At 36.9% G+C, this 14,654-nt stretch overlaps 1 protein-coding gene across 2 annotated transcripts in view; it reads left to right on the forward strand.

Moving 5' to 3' along the window:
- Positions 1–14,654, forward strand: part of ATF7IP2 (activating transcription factor 7 interacting protein 2) — a 52,478-nt gene that overhangs the window by 35,585 nt on the left and 2,239 nt on the right. For both annotated transcript variants that reach the window (XM_055340263.1, XM_055340264.1), the window contains 4 exons: positions 4,723–4,793; positions 6,281–6,342; positions 6,772–6,841; positions 14,467–14,552. In XM_055340263.1, coding sequence (XP_055196238.1) covers positions 4,723–4,793; positions 6,281–6,342; positions 6,772–6,841; positions 14,467–14,552 — 289 coding nt within the window. The remainder of the gene's footprint in view (positions 1–4,722; positions 4,794–6,280; positions 6,343–6,771; positions 6,842–14,466; positions 14,553–14,654) is intronic.

Raw genomic sequence — 14,654 nt, forward strand, 5'->3', positions numbered from 1 at the left:
ATGCAAAGACTGAAACTACAAGAGGCCAGGGAAAAAAAACATTGAAAAGAAGACCAAACATGTCTTGGATATTGTACAGGGCTGGGAACATTTTGTTTTCCCTACTAGCTATAATGAAAAAACTTATAATATGGAGTAACAGTAAAGAGTCCTTAGGTAGACATAATAGTGAGGGTGACCTAGTCCTAGACTAAGGACTGCAGTGGGCCTACTCCCGAAAAGCTAAAAGAATACAGAGGATACAACTAATCCTGAGTAATTTAACTGCATACCAGAATAAAGTCCAGCACTCTTTGAAAGAATGAAACATCATCCATCATTTGTGTGAATTTTACAATGTCTGGCATCTAATCAAAAATTACCAGGCATGTAAAGTAGCAAAATATAGCAATGAGAAAACAGATATGCTAGAAACAATATGTTTGATGGACAACAATGAGGTAAAGCACCTATTATCAGGATAGTGTTCATGTCCCAACAGTAAAAAGGAAAATGTGAAAATAGAAGATGTTAAAAAGAAAAATTGAACTTCTAGAGATGAAAAAGACAAAAACTGAAGAGTCAAGAGTACATTGATTAGGATTAACAACAGGATAGGTAATTACTGATTTTTAAAGACAGTGGAATAGCAATATAAACTTTAAACAAAAGCATGGGGAGAAAAAAGACTAAAACAATGAACAGAACAGCAAAGACCTTTGGAACAGTATCAAGGAGTCTAATATATATATATATAAAATCATTGAAGTTTCACCAGTTGGGAGAAGGGAGCAAAGATGTTAAATCTAAAAATTTTCCAAATTTGTTAAAAATTCAAAACCCACAAATGTTAAAAAAAAAAAAAAGTTATAAAGATTAAAGGAAAACCACATAATCAGACTGGTGAAAGCCAGTAGTGACAAGAAAATCTTAAAAACAGCCAGAGAGAAAAGACTCATCATACAGAAAGGAGTAAAAAGATAAGACCAAGAGACTTCTTGAGCACTATTTAAACTAAAAGACATCTCTAAAGCATTGAAATACAGGGACATCTCTAAGACATTGAAAGAAAAACTACCCATTAAAATTTCTATACTCTGTGAAAATATCTTTCAGACATGTAGGGGAAAACACATTTTCACACTAAAAAAAAGGTGGGGGGGGGCATGTGTGGAGAATACATCAGCAGGAGACCTGCACTGCAGGAATTGTTAAAGGAAGTTTTACAGGAAGAAGGAAAATAAAACTAGATGGAAATTTGCAAAGGTAAAGAGATGAAGAGTGCTGGATATTATAAACATGTGGGTAATAGAAAATATATTTCTGTGTATATATATGTGTACATCATACTATTCCTGTATATTATGTGGGAGGATATATAAATCATACTATTTATAGTTTTTCTGTATATAGGCAACAAATAGTTGGAATTTAAAATTTTAAATCAATACTATTTACAATAACATTAAAGAACATGATATACAGAGAGATAAGATTATCAAAATATCTGTAAGACCTAACCTCAAAACTACAAAGTAGATTTCAGATTTGTGATCTAGCACATAAGGAGTCTTACAAACTGAAAAAACCAGCACCTCCTTTTAAATCCGTTAGATAAGTAAAGTCACTGAGCAAAACACTGCCTCCAAAGTTGGAGCGACGACAGAGGCAGAAATGATAATCACAACATTTGGGAACGAGAGCAGAAACCCAAAAGCAGAAACTTCCATGGGAACCAGTGCCAGTTTAGGAAAACCTAAACTTATTTGCCTTGATAGACACATCAAGAGTTAAAAACTCCAGGGGAGCCCATAATTTTGTTTTACCTCCAGGAGCGCTACCAGGTCCTTACAGTGAATCCTGGAGAAAATACCTCCCGCCTGCAGCAGCCAGTTGGTGAAAGGAGCCTTTGAAATGTACCAGACCACTCTGTTCTTAACAAGGCCTGTCCTAGGGAGAAACTACTACTAGAGCCCAACTCCTGCTCCCGCTAGCCTTCCACATGGAGGAAGTGAATCCCCAACTCCTCCATCCATTCTGTCCCACCTAAAGCAGACAGGCAGTCGAGAAGCACTGGTGAAGTTTACACTCCAGGGGTGTAGGCTTACTTATAAATTGTTTTTGTTTAGTTTTCATGTTTATATAAATGGAGTCATACTCTGAACTCTTAGGTGTCTTTTTTGCCCAACACTGTGTTATGAGGGTCACCTGTGCTGTTGCTTAGCTGCAATAATTTATTCATTCTTGTTGCTATATAGTACTCATCACACAAATAAACCCATGAAGACAGAGCTAATCATAGGATTAGTAGAGCCACTACGTTACTAAAGGCCCATTTATCATATTCCTTTTACCTAGTGCATCATGTCCACTGTTCAACAAAATACCATAAAACATACTAAAAGGCAACCCCCCCCCACAATTTGAAGAGACTAAATAAGCATCAGAAGCAGAGTCAGATATGACAGAAATGTTCACATTATCAGACCAAGAATTTTGAAAAAAACTATTTGCAAAGGGCTTCAATGAAAAAAGTAGGGAAAAAAGGTGGATAGTATAAAAGAAATGGAAAAGGAAGGTACTTCACTTATTTGTGAAGCCGGATAGTATTATTTGAAAGTGGACTTGAGTTAGCTGTAAATGTATATTGCAAAAAGGAAGTAGAATTGATAGGCTAAGAAAGGAGAGGAGAATCCTATACAGTGCAATTTTATTCATAATTGCCAAAACTCGGATGCAACCAAGATGTCCCTCCGTAGGTGAATGGATAAATAAATCATTACATTGAGACAATGGAATGTTATTCAGTACTAAAAAAGAAATGAGCTATGAAAAGACACAGGAAACTTAAATGCATATTACAAAACGAAAAAGATTAGAGTGAGAAGGCTACATACTGTATGAGTCCAAGTACATGACATTCTAGAAAAGGCAAAACAATGGAGACCATAAAAAGATCCAATACTGCCAGGGCTTAATGGGGAGGAATGAATAGGCAGAGCAAAGGGATTTTTATCACAGAGAAACTATTCTGTGTGATACTGTAATGATGAATATATATCGTTGTACATTTATAGTATGTGGAATGTATACCCTAAGAGTGAACTCTGTAGTAGACTGTGGAGTTTGATCATGATGGTGATGATGATGTATCAAGTGTAGGTTCATTCTTTGCAACAAGCATACCTGTGGTGTAGGATTTTGGTGGGGAAGCATGCGTGGGGCAGTTGGTTAGAGATAGTAGGTTTATGGGAACGCTCTGTACCTTCCAGTTAATTTTGCTATAAACCTAAAACTGTTCTTAAAATAGTTTAATTTTTAAATATATAAAAAGTTGAGAAAAATGAAAGGAGACTTAAATATTTGGTGAGATATGTCATGTTTACAAATCAGAGAATTCATTATTGATGTTACATCACCCAAATCATTTTGTACATTTAATGCAATCTAAATCAAAATCTTGGCAGCCTTTTTTAAATAGAAAGTAACAAGCTGGGATCCCTGGGTGGTGCTGCGGTTTAGCGCCTGCCTTTGGCCCAGGGCGCAATCCTGGAGACCCGGGATCGAATCCCACATCGGGCTCCCGGTGCATGGAGCCTGCTTTTCCCTCTGCCTGTGTCTCTGCCTCTCTCTCTCTCTCTGACTATCATAAATAAAAAAAAAATAAATAAATAAAATAAAAAAATAAACAATTAAAAGAGAAAGTAACAAGCTGATTAAAAACTTATAGGAAATGGAGTTGTTGAAGACCTACAAGAGGAAAACAGTGTTAGAAACAAAGTTGGAAGACACTACCTAAGTTTAAGACTTCTATAAAGTTAAAGTAATTAAGACAATAGTGTTGTCTTAGGAGAGACCTACCAAATCGATGGACAGATTAGAGACTATTCTCTATCATCCATCGGTTTTCAATGAAGATGCCAAGGTAATTTGTTGAAGAAAAGATAGTTTTTTTTCAACAGCTGTTGCAGGAATATCCAGAGGGGAAGAGTGAACCTCCCTTCCTACCTCACACCATATACAAAAATAATTTGAAGTGGATCATAGACCTAAATACAAAAGCTAAAAATTAAAAACATCTATAAGAAAGTGGTATAACTCTGTGCATAGAAAATTCATCTAGCAATTTTATAGGCTCCATGAAATCTGTGTCAAGATCTTCTTAACAAAGATTCTGATGTGAATGTCAAACTCATGAAAGTGGAGTCAGGGTCAAATGGGAGCAGTAATCATAATCATTGTCATTTACCATCTTTGCTTAGTTTAGTAAGTATGTGGTCAGTATTTCTACTGTAGTGATGTAACGTAGAATTGTGGCAGGACTAATTTTTTAACGGCCTTATTTTTTACAGTCCTGTGTAAGAGTCAAAGTGTCTTACTGTTTTTTTTTCAATTACACTTCTCATTTTCATGAAGGCAAGTATATGTGCTAGAGTGACTTTTGCATATTTTGTACATTTATGTGTATTGAATGCTTATAGGTTATATATTTGGATTCATTGTAAATGAGTTTCTAGTAAGTTTTAAGGATCCACTATATTGGACACTTTTGGTCATATAATTGGCAACACATAGGGTTTTTTGGGCATTTAGTTTTATCTCCAATTCTCCACCACAATTGTTAGATTAAAACATGTCAGTTATGAAATGTTAAGTCAGAAGAATTCTAACCATTAATTACATGTTTCAACTTGATAATACATGTTTAGTTTATTTTTGTTTTTAATTTTCTTATCATTTTAGTAACGATGATGTTATGTTGATTTCTCTGGAAAGTCCTAATTTGACAACTCCAATTACATCAAATCCAACAGGTATCTTAAGTTGATTAAAATATGATCTATGAAATTAGAAAGCTTCAAGTCAGTATTTGTCTAAAATAGAGAATTGAACATTATCTTTCAATAAAAAACTCTACTTTCAAAAATGTTTTAATTTATATCTGTGATTAATATCTGAACAAATAAATGATTTCCTAACTATAATTGAGGAGTTTTTTACCCTTGTGTTTATCAATTTATGACCTTTTGTTTGTTTACTGTGCTTAATGGATTTGTAAGTTAGAAAACTACTTAACCTTTCATATACATTATTCTTCTCTGTTTGCTGTGGCCTGTGATGATGGTAATACTTTGGTTCATGTTTATGTTTGTTTTATCTTAAGATTTAAAGTTTGACTATTCTTTAGCATCTTTTATTTGTTTTAACTTTTGGCTTTTTGAGAGTACTTTGTTCCTCTTTGGTGTTTCTGTCTTATTACATTTACGTAAAAGTCTTTAACCTCAGGTTTCTAATAAAGTTCCTCTCTCTTAAAATGGCTCTCTTGTTGGCCTATAAGTTCTCATTCAAAATTCCCCATTTCCTTTTCTTTGTTAACTATTTTAGAGTATTTGTATCTTGATTTCAGAAAGCTTTCCCATCACTTACATAGCTATTCAATTGCCCCCAAGGCTTGGACTGTTAAGATCGTGAATCAGATAGTTACAAGGGATAATAAGCATTTATCTGAGGTTTTTCTCCTGTTCTAGATAGAATGCCCCTCAGCTATCTCCAGAGTCTGATTTAGAGATACTATGAAGAAAAACTACATTTGGGCATCCTGGTGGCTCAGCGGGTTTAGCGCCGCCTCCAGCCCAGGGCATGATCCCAGAGACCCGGGATCGAGTCCCACATCAGGCTCCCTGCATGGAGCCTGCTTCTCCCTCTGCCTGTGTCTCTGCCTCTCTCTCTCTCTGTGTCTCTATGAATAAATAAATAAAATGTTAAAAAAAAAAAAAAAGAAAAAGAAAAACTACATTTCCAAGTCCGTTTTCTCAAATGCCATATTAGGGATCCCTGGGTGGCTCAGCGGTTTGGCGCCTGCCTTTGGCCCAGGGCGTGATCCTGGAGACCCGGGATCGAGTCCCACGTCGGGCTCCCGGTGCATGGAGCCTGCTTTTCCCTCTGCCTGTGTCTCTGCCTCTCTCTCTCTCTGTGTGTGACTATCATAAATAAATAAAAAAAATTCAAATGCCATATTAATTTACATATTAATTTACAGATGGATTTTCAGAAAAACTAATATAGTTGTAAAGTTACAGGACAAAATCTTTTAAACTCAAATTACATTTTTTTTTGTTTCAATTGGTTCCTTGGTCTTTAGAATAGATGTCAATTGAATTACATTTTTGTGATTATGTAATAAATGGTTAATGAGAATCCTCATTATTATTGTTTCAGCATTCATATGTTATAAAGTTCATAAATATTTAATAGCTTAATAAATTTGCCAAATGTTGATATTTTAATAATTTTCTTTCAGATACTGGAAAAACTACATCAGGAAATTCTAACAATTCACTTCGTGCTGAAACAGAAGTTACGGTAGGTAATAAATATTGCCTCTGAATGTTGTTCATTTGAGTATGTTCGTTTTCTGGGAACTTTAGTGTTGCTACCCGGGAAAGATGGACTTAGTTTTGTCATTCGTTGTTTGGGAGATTCATTGTCTGTGAAATTAATGCTTGACTAGTTAGTATACCCAGTTTCCAGTCTAGCTTAAACATTAAAGCAAACAGTGACAAACATATTTCAAAAGACTACTTATTTACCAAACTAACTCACACTTTGCCTAGTTGTATTCGCAGAAACCATATAGTATTTCATGACCTTCTCTCTCCTAATAGTGTTAAACTGTAAGAATTTACAGGATAATCTCCCAGCTTATAAATGGTAATTTAAAATCTGTGTTTTCTTTTTCAAAAATATTTTGTGCTACTGAGGCAAAATCTTAGTTTTTTAACAACTTTTCAGGCTGTAGAGAAGAAGAAATTTGATTCTGTGGTTGATGTGACAAAAGAAGCCTTATCAAAGTACAACAAAAGTAAGTGTTTCTTTTTAAGAAAGAGGGAAGGTGACTGTTCAAAAAGCATTTGACCCATTTATAAAGTTTGTTTTAATGTGTGTGTGTGTATAGCTGTATGTAGTTTTATCATGTATAGATTGATGGAATGGTCACCACAATCAAATTACACAACTATCCTTGGGTGTTATATGATGATACAGTGTGTATCTTTTTGAGATTGGCCTCTTTTCCTTAGCATAATTCCCCCACGGGTCATCAAAGTTGCATATCAGTAGCATTCCTTTTTGTTGTTGAGTGGTATTCCATAGTATAGATGTATAATAGTTTATGTGTTCACTCACTGAAAGATAGCTGGGTTGTTTGGGGCTATTATGAATCTCATTTCTGGTACACACCTTTTTTCTTTAGATCATTAATACTATGAGAGGGTACTAGGGCATAATATAAAAATGTAGAAGAAGAATGATTACAGGGCCCTCTTTCTTAGATTTAAACAGGAAGAGGTAAAATTAAAGTCATCTGGAGCTAGTTATAAGTTATAAAGTTTCATCTCTTAATAATTGCCCTTGAATGTTCTTGATACTCTTGATAAAAATCTTAGAATATCACTTTTTTAGCATTGAAAAGTATATAATACTTAAAAATGGAGAGTACCATAGGAAATACATAGCCAATTCCTTCTCCCCTTTCAACTGTGGATTCAAACAAAGGTTAGAACCATAGGAATCTCCAGGTACCTCATGATATAATTAAAAAACCCTTCAGTTTCCAGTTTCCTGATGAAAATGAGAAATATAAATTTGACAAATGAATTGGGAATCTAGAATAAACAGTTACTTTTTCATTAAGATTATTAAATCATTTCCACACTCTAGAGTACAGGATTTGAGATACAGTAAAATAAAAAGTAGGAACACCGATCCATTCAGTGCTTAATAAATCAGACCCTCTAACTTGGGGGGGGGGGTTAGTTTGAAATCTAACAGTTGGACATGCTGCTGACTCATAACAGCGTGGATCTGTTCACCTTGTAGAGTGTCCAGTTCTGAACAAAGGTATGGTTTGTCAGGTTGAACCTGGGCTGTTCCCATATTCCTTGATGAATGGTATCACCAGCTGGCCCAGCTTCCCTAAGCTAGACATGAAAGAGTCACTTTGGACTCTTTGATCTGCCTCATTCCACTGTGCAGTCAGTTTTCAAGGCCACCAATTCTGTCTCCTTTAAAGCTAACAGGTCTGGTCCATGTATTTCCTTATTTCAGAATTCCATCACTTTTTGCCTATTCTACTGCCATAACTTAGCAAGTAACCAATTTTTCTGCCCTAACTTAAACTGCTTCTTTTGAGTCTCCCAAGCTGCCACTGAAACGCTCCTTCCTATAGACATATCTGATTTTGCTTTTATCTGTAGGATAAAATCCAAACTCTTTAGCAAGACAGACTCCTTAATGAATTAGACCCTGAAAAATTTTCTAGCTTATGTTCTACAAATTCCTTACCTGTGCCTTAATAGCTTCTCAATAGGTAATGCTTCTCCTCTCCTTACCACCTCTGCATAGTTATCTTTGCCAGGAATGCTGTCCTCTCTGTCTCTCCCCAGGTGTGTCTGATGACCCCACTCATCATCCTTTCATACTCCCATTAGACACTTAGATTGTACTGTTACTTCTAGGTTCTCCTTACCATTGGTATTTAGTGCACACCTAGATTATAGCTGTATTACATTGCTCTGTAATTGTTTCTTTTCATCTGTCTTCCTGAGAGGACTTGAGATTCTTTTCAGCAGCATCAGACTTCCTAATCTGTAACTTTCCATCCTTTTAGTACAGTGCTTAGCCTATAGTATACTTTACCCCCCAAATACTAAATTAATGCAGCAGATTTTCCACTGAAGAGTTTTAAAGGAACTGTAAGTTTCCATATTCTGAATGGGAGTATAAATCTTTCTGGGGAGGTATTTTGTCAACATCAGAAACTTTAGAAATATACAAGCCTTTGACCCCCAAATTCTTTGAATAGTTACCTAAAGAAACTAAGGTTAAGTATATAGGGAAGTATGAAAATGTTCATCACAGTGCTATTTGTGAAAAATTAAACTTTGGAAACCCTTAAATTTCTAGAAATAAAGGACTAATTACACAAATTAGATTTATATGGTACAGCAGTATTCAACCATTAAAAATAACGTTGTAGAAGAAGTACACGTGTTGATGTAAACATGTTAGTAATGTAATGAGAAAAAAGTTATAAACGTATTTTGAGAGAGTAGTAATGGGAGTAAAGAGCCCAGACATAACTTTTCTGCCATAAACAACTAGAAAACTAAATAAGATGTAATAAAAAAAAAAAAAAACCTTTTCAGATATTGCAGTATAGGACTACAGTCCCTGAGAGAAGGGAATAAGTGAGATGAACTGTATGGATTGCCCTAGCTTTCTTCCTAGACTGTGGTACAGTGGAGGAACTGCCAAGCAGAGAATGTCTGGCAGAGCGTGGCTGTCTTATTGAGGTCAAGAGAGAGAGATTGGCATTCAGAGAGGCTGAGGCAACTAGAATGAAGGGGAAGAGCATAACATCAGGATGAGGAAGGCACTCAGAAAAAAACTCCCAAGAGGTTAGCATAGAGTCCTCTTGAGTCTTTGCTCTGAAGTATTAAGCCCCACATGCATAGAGTAAAACCCCATAAATATTGGCAAAGAATGACCAAAGAGCTTTATGCTCAGGGGTGAGAAATGTTCAGTTCTGACCAGCTGTAGTGCCAGATTCTTACTGAATACCTGGGTGTAAACTCATCTTAGAACAAAGGCAACTATGGCCTTACCCTAATAAAACCTAAAAACAGGGCAGCCTGGGTGGCTCAGCGGTTTAGCACCGCCTTCAGCCCAGGGCGTGATCCTGGAGTCCCAGGATCGAGTCCCACGTCAGGCTACCTGCGTGGAGCCTGCTTTTCTCTGCCTTTCTCTCTCTCTCCCTCTCTCTCTCTGACTCTTATGAATAAATAAATAAAATCTTTAAAAAAAAAAAAAACCTAAAAACAAACTTTGAAAGGATCAAATTGAACTACATATAACTCAATAGCTTATCACACAAAGCCCACTGTGTTCTGGAGAACGGAATTCAACCCACAACCATTTAAAATTTATAATATCCATCATCCAATTTTAAAAAATCACTAGAGATACAGAGACAAAAAATGGAATCTATAACCAGGAGAAAAATCAGTCAATGGAAACAAACTCAGAAACAACAGAGATGACAACTAGCAGACCAGGACTTTGAAGGAGCTGATAGAAATATGCTCAAAGTGGGATACTTGGCTGGTTTAGTTAGTAAAGCATGTAACTCTTGATCTTGAGGACATGAGTTCGGGCCCCACACTGGGGGCCAAGATTACATAGAAAAATAAAATTTTAAAAATGTAATAAAAGAAGAAAGAGGGAATCCCTGGGTGGCTCAGTGGTCTAGCACCTAACTTTTTTTTTTTTTTAAGATTTTATTTATTTATTCATGAGAATACACAGAGAAGAGAGAGAGAGAGGCAGAGACACAGGCCGAGGGAGAAGCAGGCTCCACGCAGGGAGCCCGACGTGGGACTCGATCCCAGGACTCCAGGATCACGCCCTGGGCTGAAGGCGGCGCTAAACTGCTGAGCCACCCGGGCTGCCCTAGCACCTAACTTTGACCCAGGGCATGATCCTGGAGCCCCAGGATCGAGTCCCGCATCAGGCTCCCTGCATGGAGCCTGCTTCTCCCTCAGCCTGTGTCTCTGCCTGCTTTTCTCTCTCTCTCTCTCTCATGAATAAATAAAATCTTTAAAAAAGAAAGAAATATGCTCAAAGATAAAAAGTAAACAACATAATGAAATAAAAGATATAAAAGAGAACCAAAAATTTTTTAAAATTCTATATATTTATTCATGAGAGACACACAGAGAGAGAGAGAGAGAGAGAGAGAGGCAGAGGGAAAAGCAAGCTCCATGCAGGGAGCCTGATGTGCGACTCAATCCCAGGTCTCCAGGACCACAGCCTGGGCTGAAGATGGCACTAAACTGCTGAGCCACCCAGGCTGCCCTAGAACCAAATTTTTAAAAAGAAAATACTTAAAGTTCCATGGATGGAATATAAACAGCTTATTACACACTGAAGAAGGACAAAACAAATTGGTAAACTGGAGGAAATAGTACCTGACCAAATAGTTTGGAAAGAAACTATCCAATTTAAAGGAGGATTAAAAAGAGAAAAAGAAGGCTAGGAAAAGGGAATCAAACTTTAAATGAATGTGGGATAAAATCAAGTGATCCACCATAATTGTATGGTCAGAAGCCTTCTAAATTTAATGAAAAGTACAAATCCACATAATTGAGGACTTCAATAAATTCCAAGCGGGATAAATACAAAGAAAATCATATCAAGATACATCATAGTCTCCATTTCTGGAAACCAGGGATAAAGAGAAAAACCTTAAAAGCAAACAAAAAAAAATTTTTTTTTCTTAAAAAAGTTTTTTTTATATCATAAAATATAGAGAAGAACAAAGAATTCACAGTTTTATCAATTGGAACTGTGCAAACCAAATGATAGTCAAATGACATCATTGAGAGGCTAAAGAAACCCTTAACCTAGAATTCTATATCCACCAAGTATATCTTTCAAAAGTGAAAGCAAAATTAAGTTTTTTTCAGATAAAGTTTGTTGCTGGCAAATCTTCATTATCAAAAAGAGGGGTGCCTGGGTGTTGCAGTTGGTTGATGTCCAACTCTTGGCCAACTCAGGTCATGATCTCATGGTTATGAGATCAAGCCCCACATGGGCAATCTAAGCTTCTCTCTTAAGATGCTAGGGGGAAAAAAGAACAAATTAAACCCAAAGCAGGTAAAGGATACTTCACTGTAGAAGATGGGGGGAATGGCACAAGCCACAAGAAGACATTATCCTCATCATCGTTACTCACCAGGGAAATGGAGACCATGTGAGATGCCACAGCTTATCTAGTACAATGATGAAAATGAAAACTGAAATACACAAAGTGTTGGCAGGATGTGGAGCAACCTGGAACTCTTAGGCTTTTGTGGGAGGAATGTGAAATGGTAAAACCCCTTTAAGTGGCTGAGCAGTTCCTCCAAATATTAACTATATTGTGACAGTGTGACAGTGTTAGTCGTAGGTATTTACCTGAGAAATGAAAACCTATATCTACACAGACTCCTACACAACTTAGTCAAAATTGTCCCGAACTGGAAGCAGCGCAAATGTCCACCAGCAGATAAATGGATAAATGGGTTGTGGCATATCTATCTGTACAGCCAATACTACTCAACAGTCCACAACACAATACGGGGTACCTGGCTGGCTCCATTGGTGGAGCACATGCCTCTTGATCTCCAGGTTGTGAGTTTGAGCCCCACACTAGGCATGGAGCTCACTTTAAAAACAATGAACAAGATGTTTTTATATGCAACATGGATGAATCTCAGAAACGTTACGTTGGGCCAAAGAATTCTCTGTACTGCGCGATTTGATTTTTATTAAATTTTATAGAAAAGTCAAATCTAGTCCATAGTGACAGCAAACCTGTGGTTTCACGGGGCCAGAGTGAGAGAGATCCCCTGAGAAGGGATCCTGAACAGCTTGGGGTCTGATGAAAACATTGTGTCCTGATTTTGGTGATGGCTTCACAAGGCCACATTTGTCAAAACTCAAGGAATCACACATTTAAAATGAATACATTTTTATTATATGTAAATTATATCTGAATGGTTCATTAAAAACCCAAATTTTTAAAACTATTTTTATATTATAAGTATTTACATATGCTTGTGTGTGTGTGTGTACATGTACATGAGCATATCCATGCGGCAGAGGATCTGGAAGGTCAAACATCAGAAGGTTAAGTTGCAACCAGAGGTCACAGTTCTCACCTAGCAGCTTAAAGAGTAATCTTTATATAATGGGCTACTGGCTGCTGCTGCTTCAAGAATTCCAAGGACTGAAGTAATCCTTACTCATTTGTTTATAGATGAGGGTAAAAGCTAGAGAGTGCTTAGAAGGTGTGGGTGCTGATGGCACAGGGTATAAACAGGAGCAGGTTTGGGACCAAAGTTCTGTGTTGTCTCTTCTTACCATCCTGAAGTTGTGTTTCTATCCGGCCCTATTTTAAAGACCAGTTGACTTACCACCTTGGAAGAAGGAATGTTAGTTAGAGGGGGTTCTATTTGTTAGAATGTTTTGAGTATCATTCTCTGGACATCCTCTGTGTCCTTCCGCCACCTTCCGGTTATGATCTCACGGGTCTAGCTCTAGTTGCATTAACTAGTTAGGGACCCTGTTACAGACTCATAATTAAAACTGAGAGGTCTTTACAACTCATACAAAGGTTCTTTACACCAGTAGATAAATTGACTAATGAATTAACTTTGAAACACAATGAAGAATCTGGATTATCCTTGTTAGTCACAAGAAAAATATAAATTAAAAAAATTTTGTTTGGAGAGATTGAGAATGTCTATTCAACGGTTATATCATTGTGCACATAGTGGATCAAAATGGTTTTGACGCTTATTAGACGCATTCAAACTTGTGAAGTTTTTAGCTTCCTGGCCTAACTACTTCCCAACAGGAGATCCTGTTTCTTAACCACCACCCATATAGCCTCTCCCCAGTTGTTTTAGATAATTCTAACACCTACTTAAACCTTCTTTCTCTCCCTGATGCCTACAGTTTCTCTATTTTTCCCTTTCCTTTCTTCCCCTCACCATCTCTCTTCCATTGACCTGTTTGCCCCTCCTTCCTCCTCTCTCTCTTACCACAGTCCACAGTTTACGCTTGACCACAATTTACATTTGACCCTGAGCAACGTGGGGTTAGGGTCACTGACCCCACATGCAGTTGAAAATCTGCGTATAACTATTAACTCCCTCAAAACTTAACTACTGACAGCCACTGTTGACCAGAAACTTTACCAATGACATAAACGTCAATTAACACCTATTTTGTATGCTGTATGGATTATATACTGTTTTCTCACAATAAAGTAAGCTAGAGAAAAAAATGTTCTTAAAATCACAAGGAAGAGAAAATAGATTTACAGTACTGTACTGAATTTAGTGAAATGAAAAACATCCATGTATAAGTGGATCCACACAGTTCAAGCCTTATGTTGTTCAAGGGTCAGCTGTATATCTGATTCCCTCCAGGCTAACATAGCCGCAGCAGCAGAGTTTCCTTTAACCCTCAGACTGCCTGATATTTAGTTTGGATTCCCAGGACTTGCGTGTGTCACATATTTATATTGGATTGTAAATGGCTCTGTGTTTACAAACATCCTGTTGACCTAAGAGAGCATAAGGCACCTCTAAGAACGCTGAGCAAGGGTCCCTCTCCCATGTATAACTTTTCCTAGTTCCAGGTTAAATAAAGACTTAGGTGTTTATCTTAAGAGGGGAATTTCTGTCATATTAAAGGGAAATTCTCTATATTTGGCACCTTTGGGTCTTGAACTTTTATCAAAAGTTAATTATCTTATTTCACAGTTTTGTAATTTTAGTTCACATTCAGTTACCACCTAAGATGTAAGCTGGTTTTGCTTAAAGGCTATGGAATTGATTATCGATGATAAATTTTACTTCTCAAACCTTGTGTTCACAGAAAGTTCAGTATCCACCCTGGAGTCACTTACAAAAGCTGCTCTGATTGCAAAAGAGACAACCCAAGTGGCACAAAATGCAGCCCAGGTACTGATATGAAATGCTCTATTAAGGGATATTCATTCTACATTGAGTGGAAGTACCCATTTTACTTACGCAGAAACATTTGGGTCACATTTCAGCTTGTGC

This window comes from Nyctereutes procyonoides, unplaced genomic scaffold (assembly GCF_905146905.1).
Source record: "Nyctereutes procyonoides isolate TBG_1078 unplaced genomic scaffold, NYPRO_anot_genome, whole genome shotgun sequence".
Lineage (NCBI taxonomy): Eukaryota > Metazoa > Chordata > Mammalia > Carnivora > Canidae > Nyctereutes > Nyctereutes procyonoides.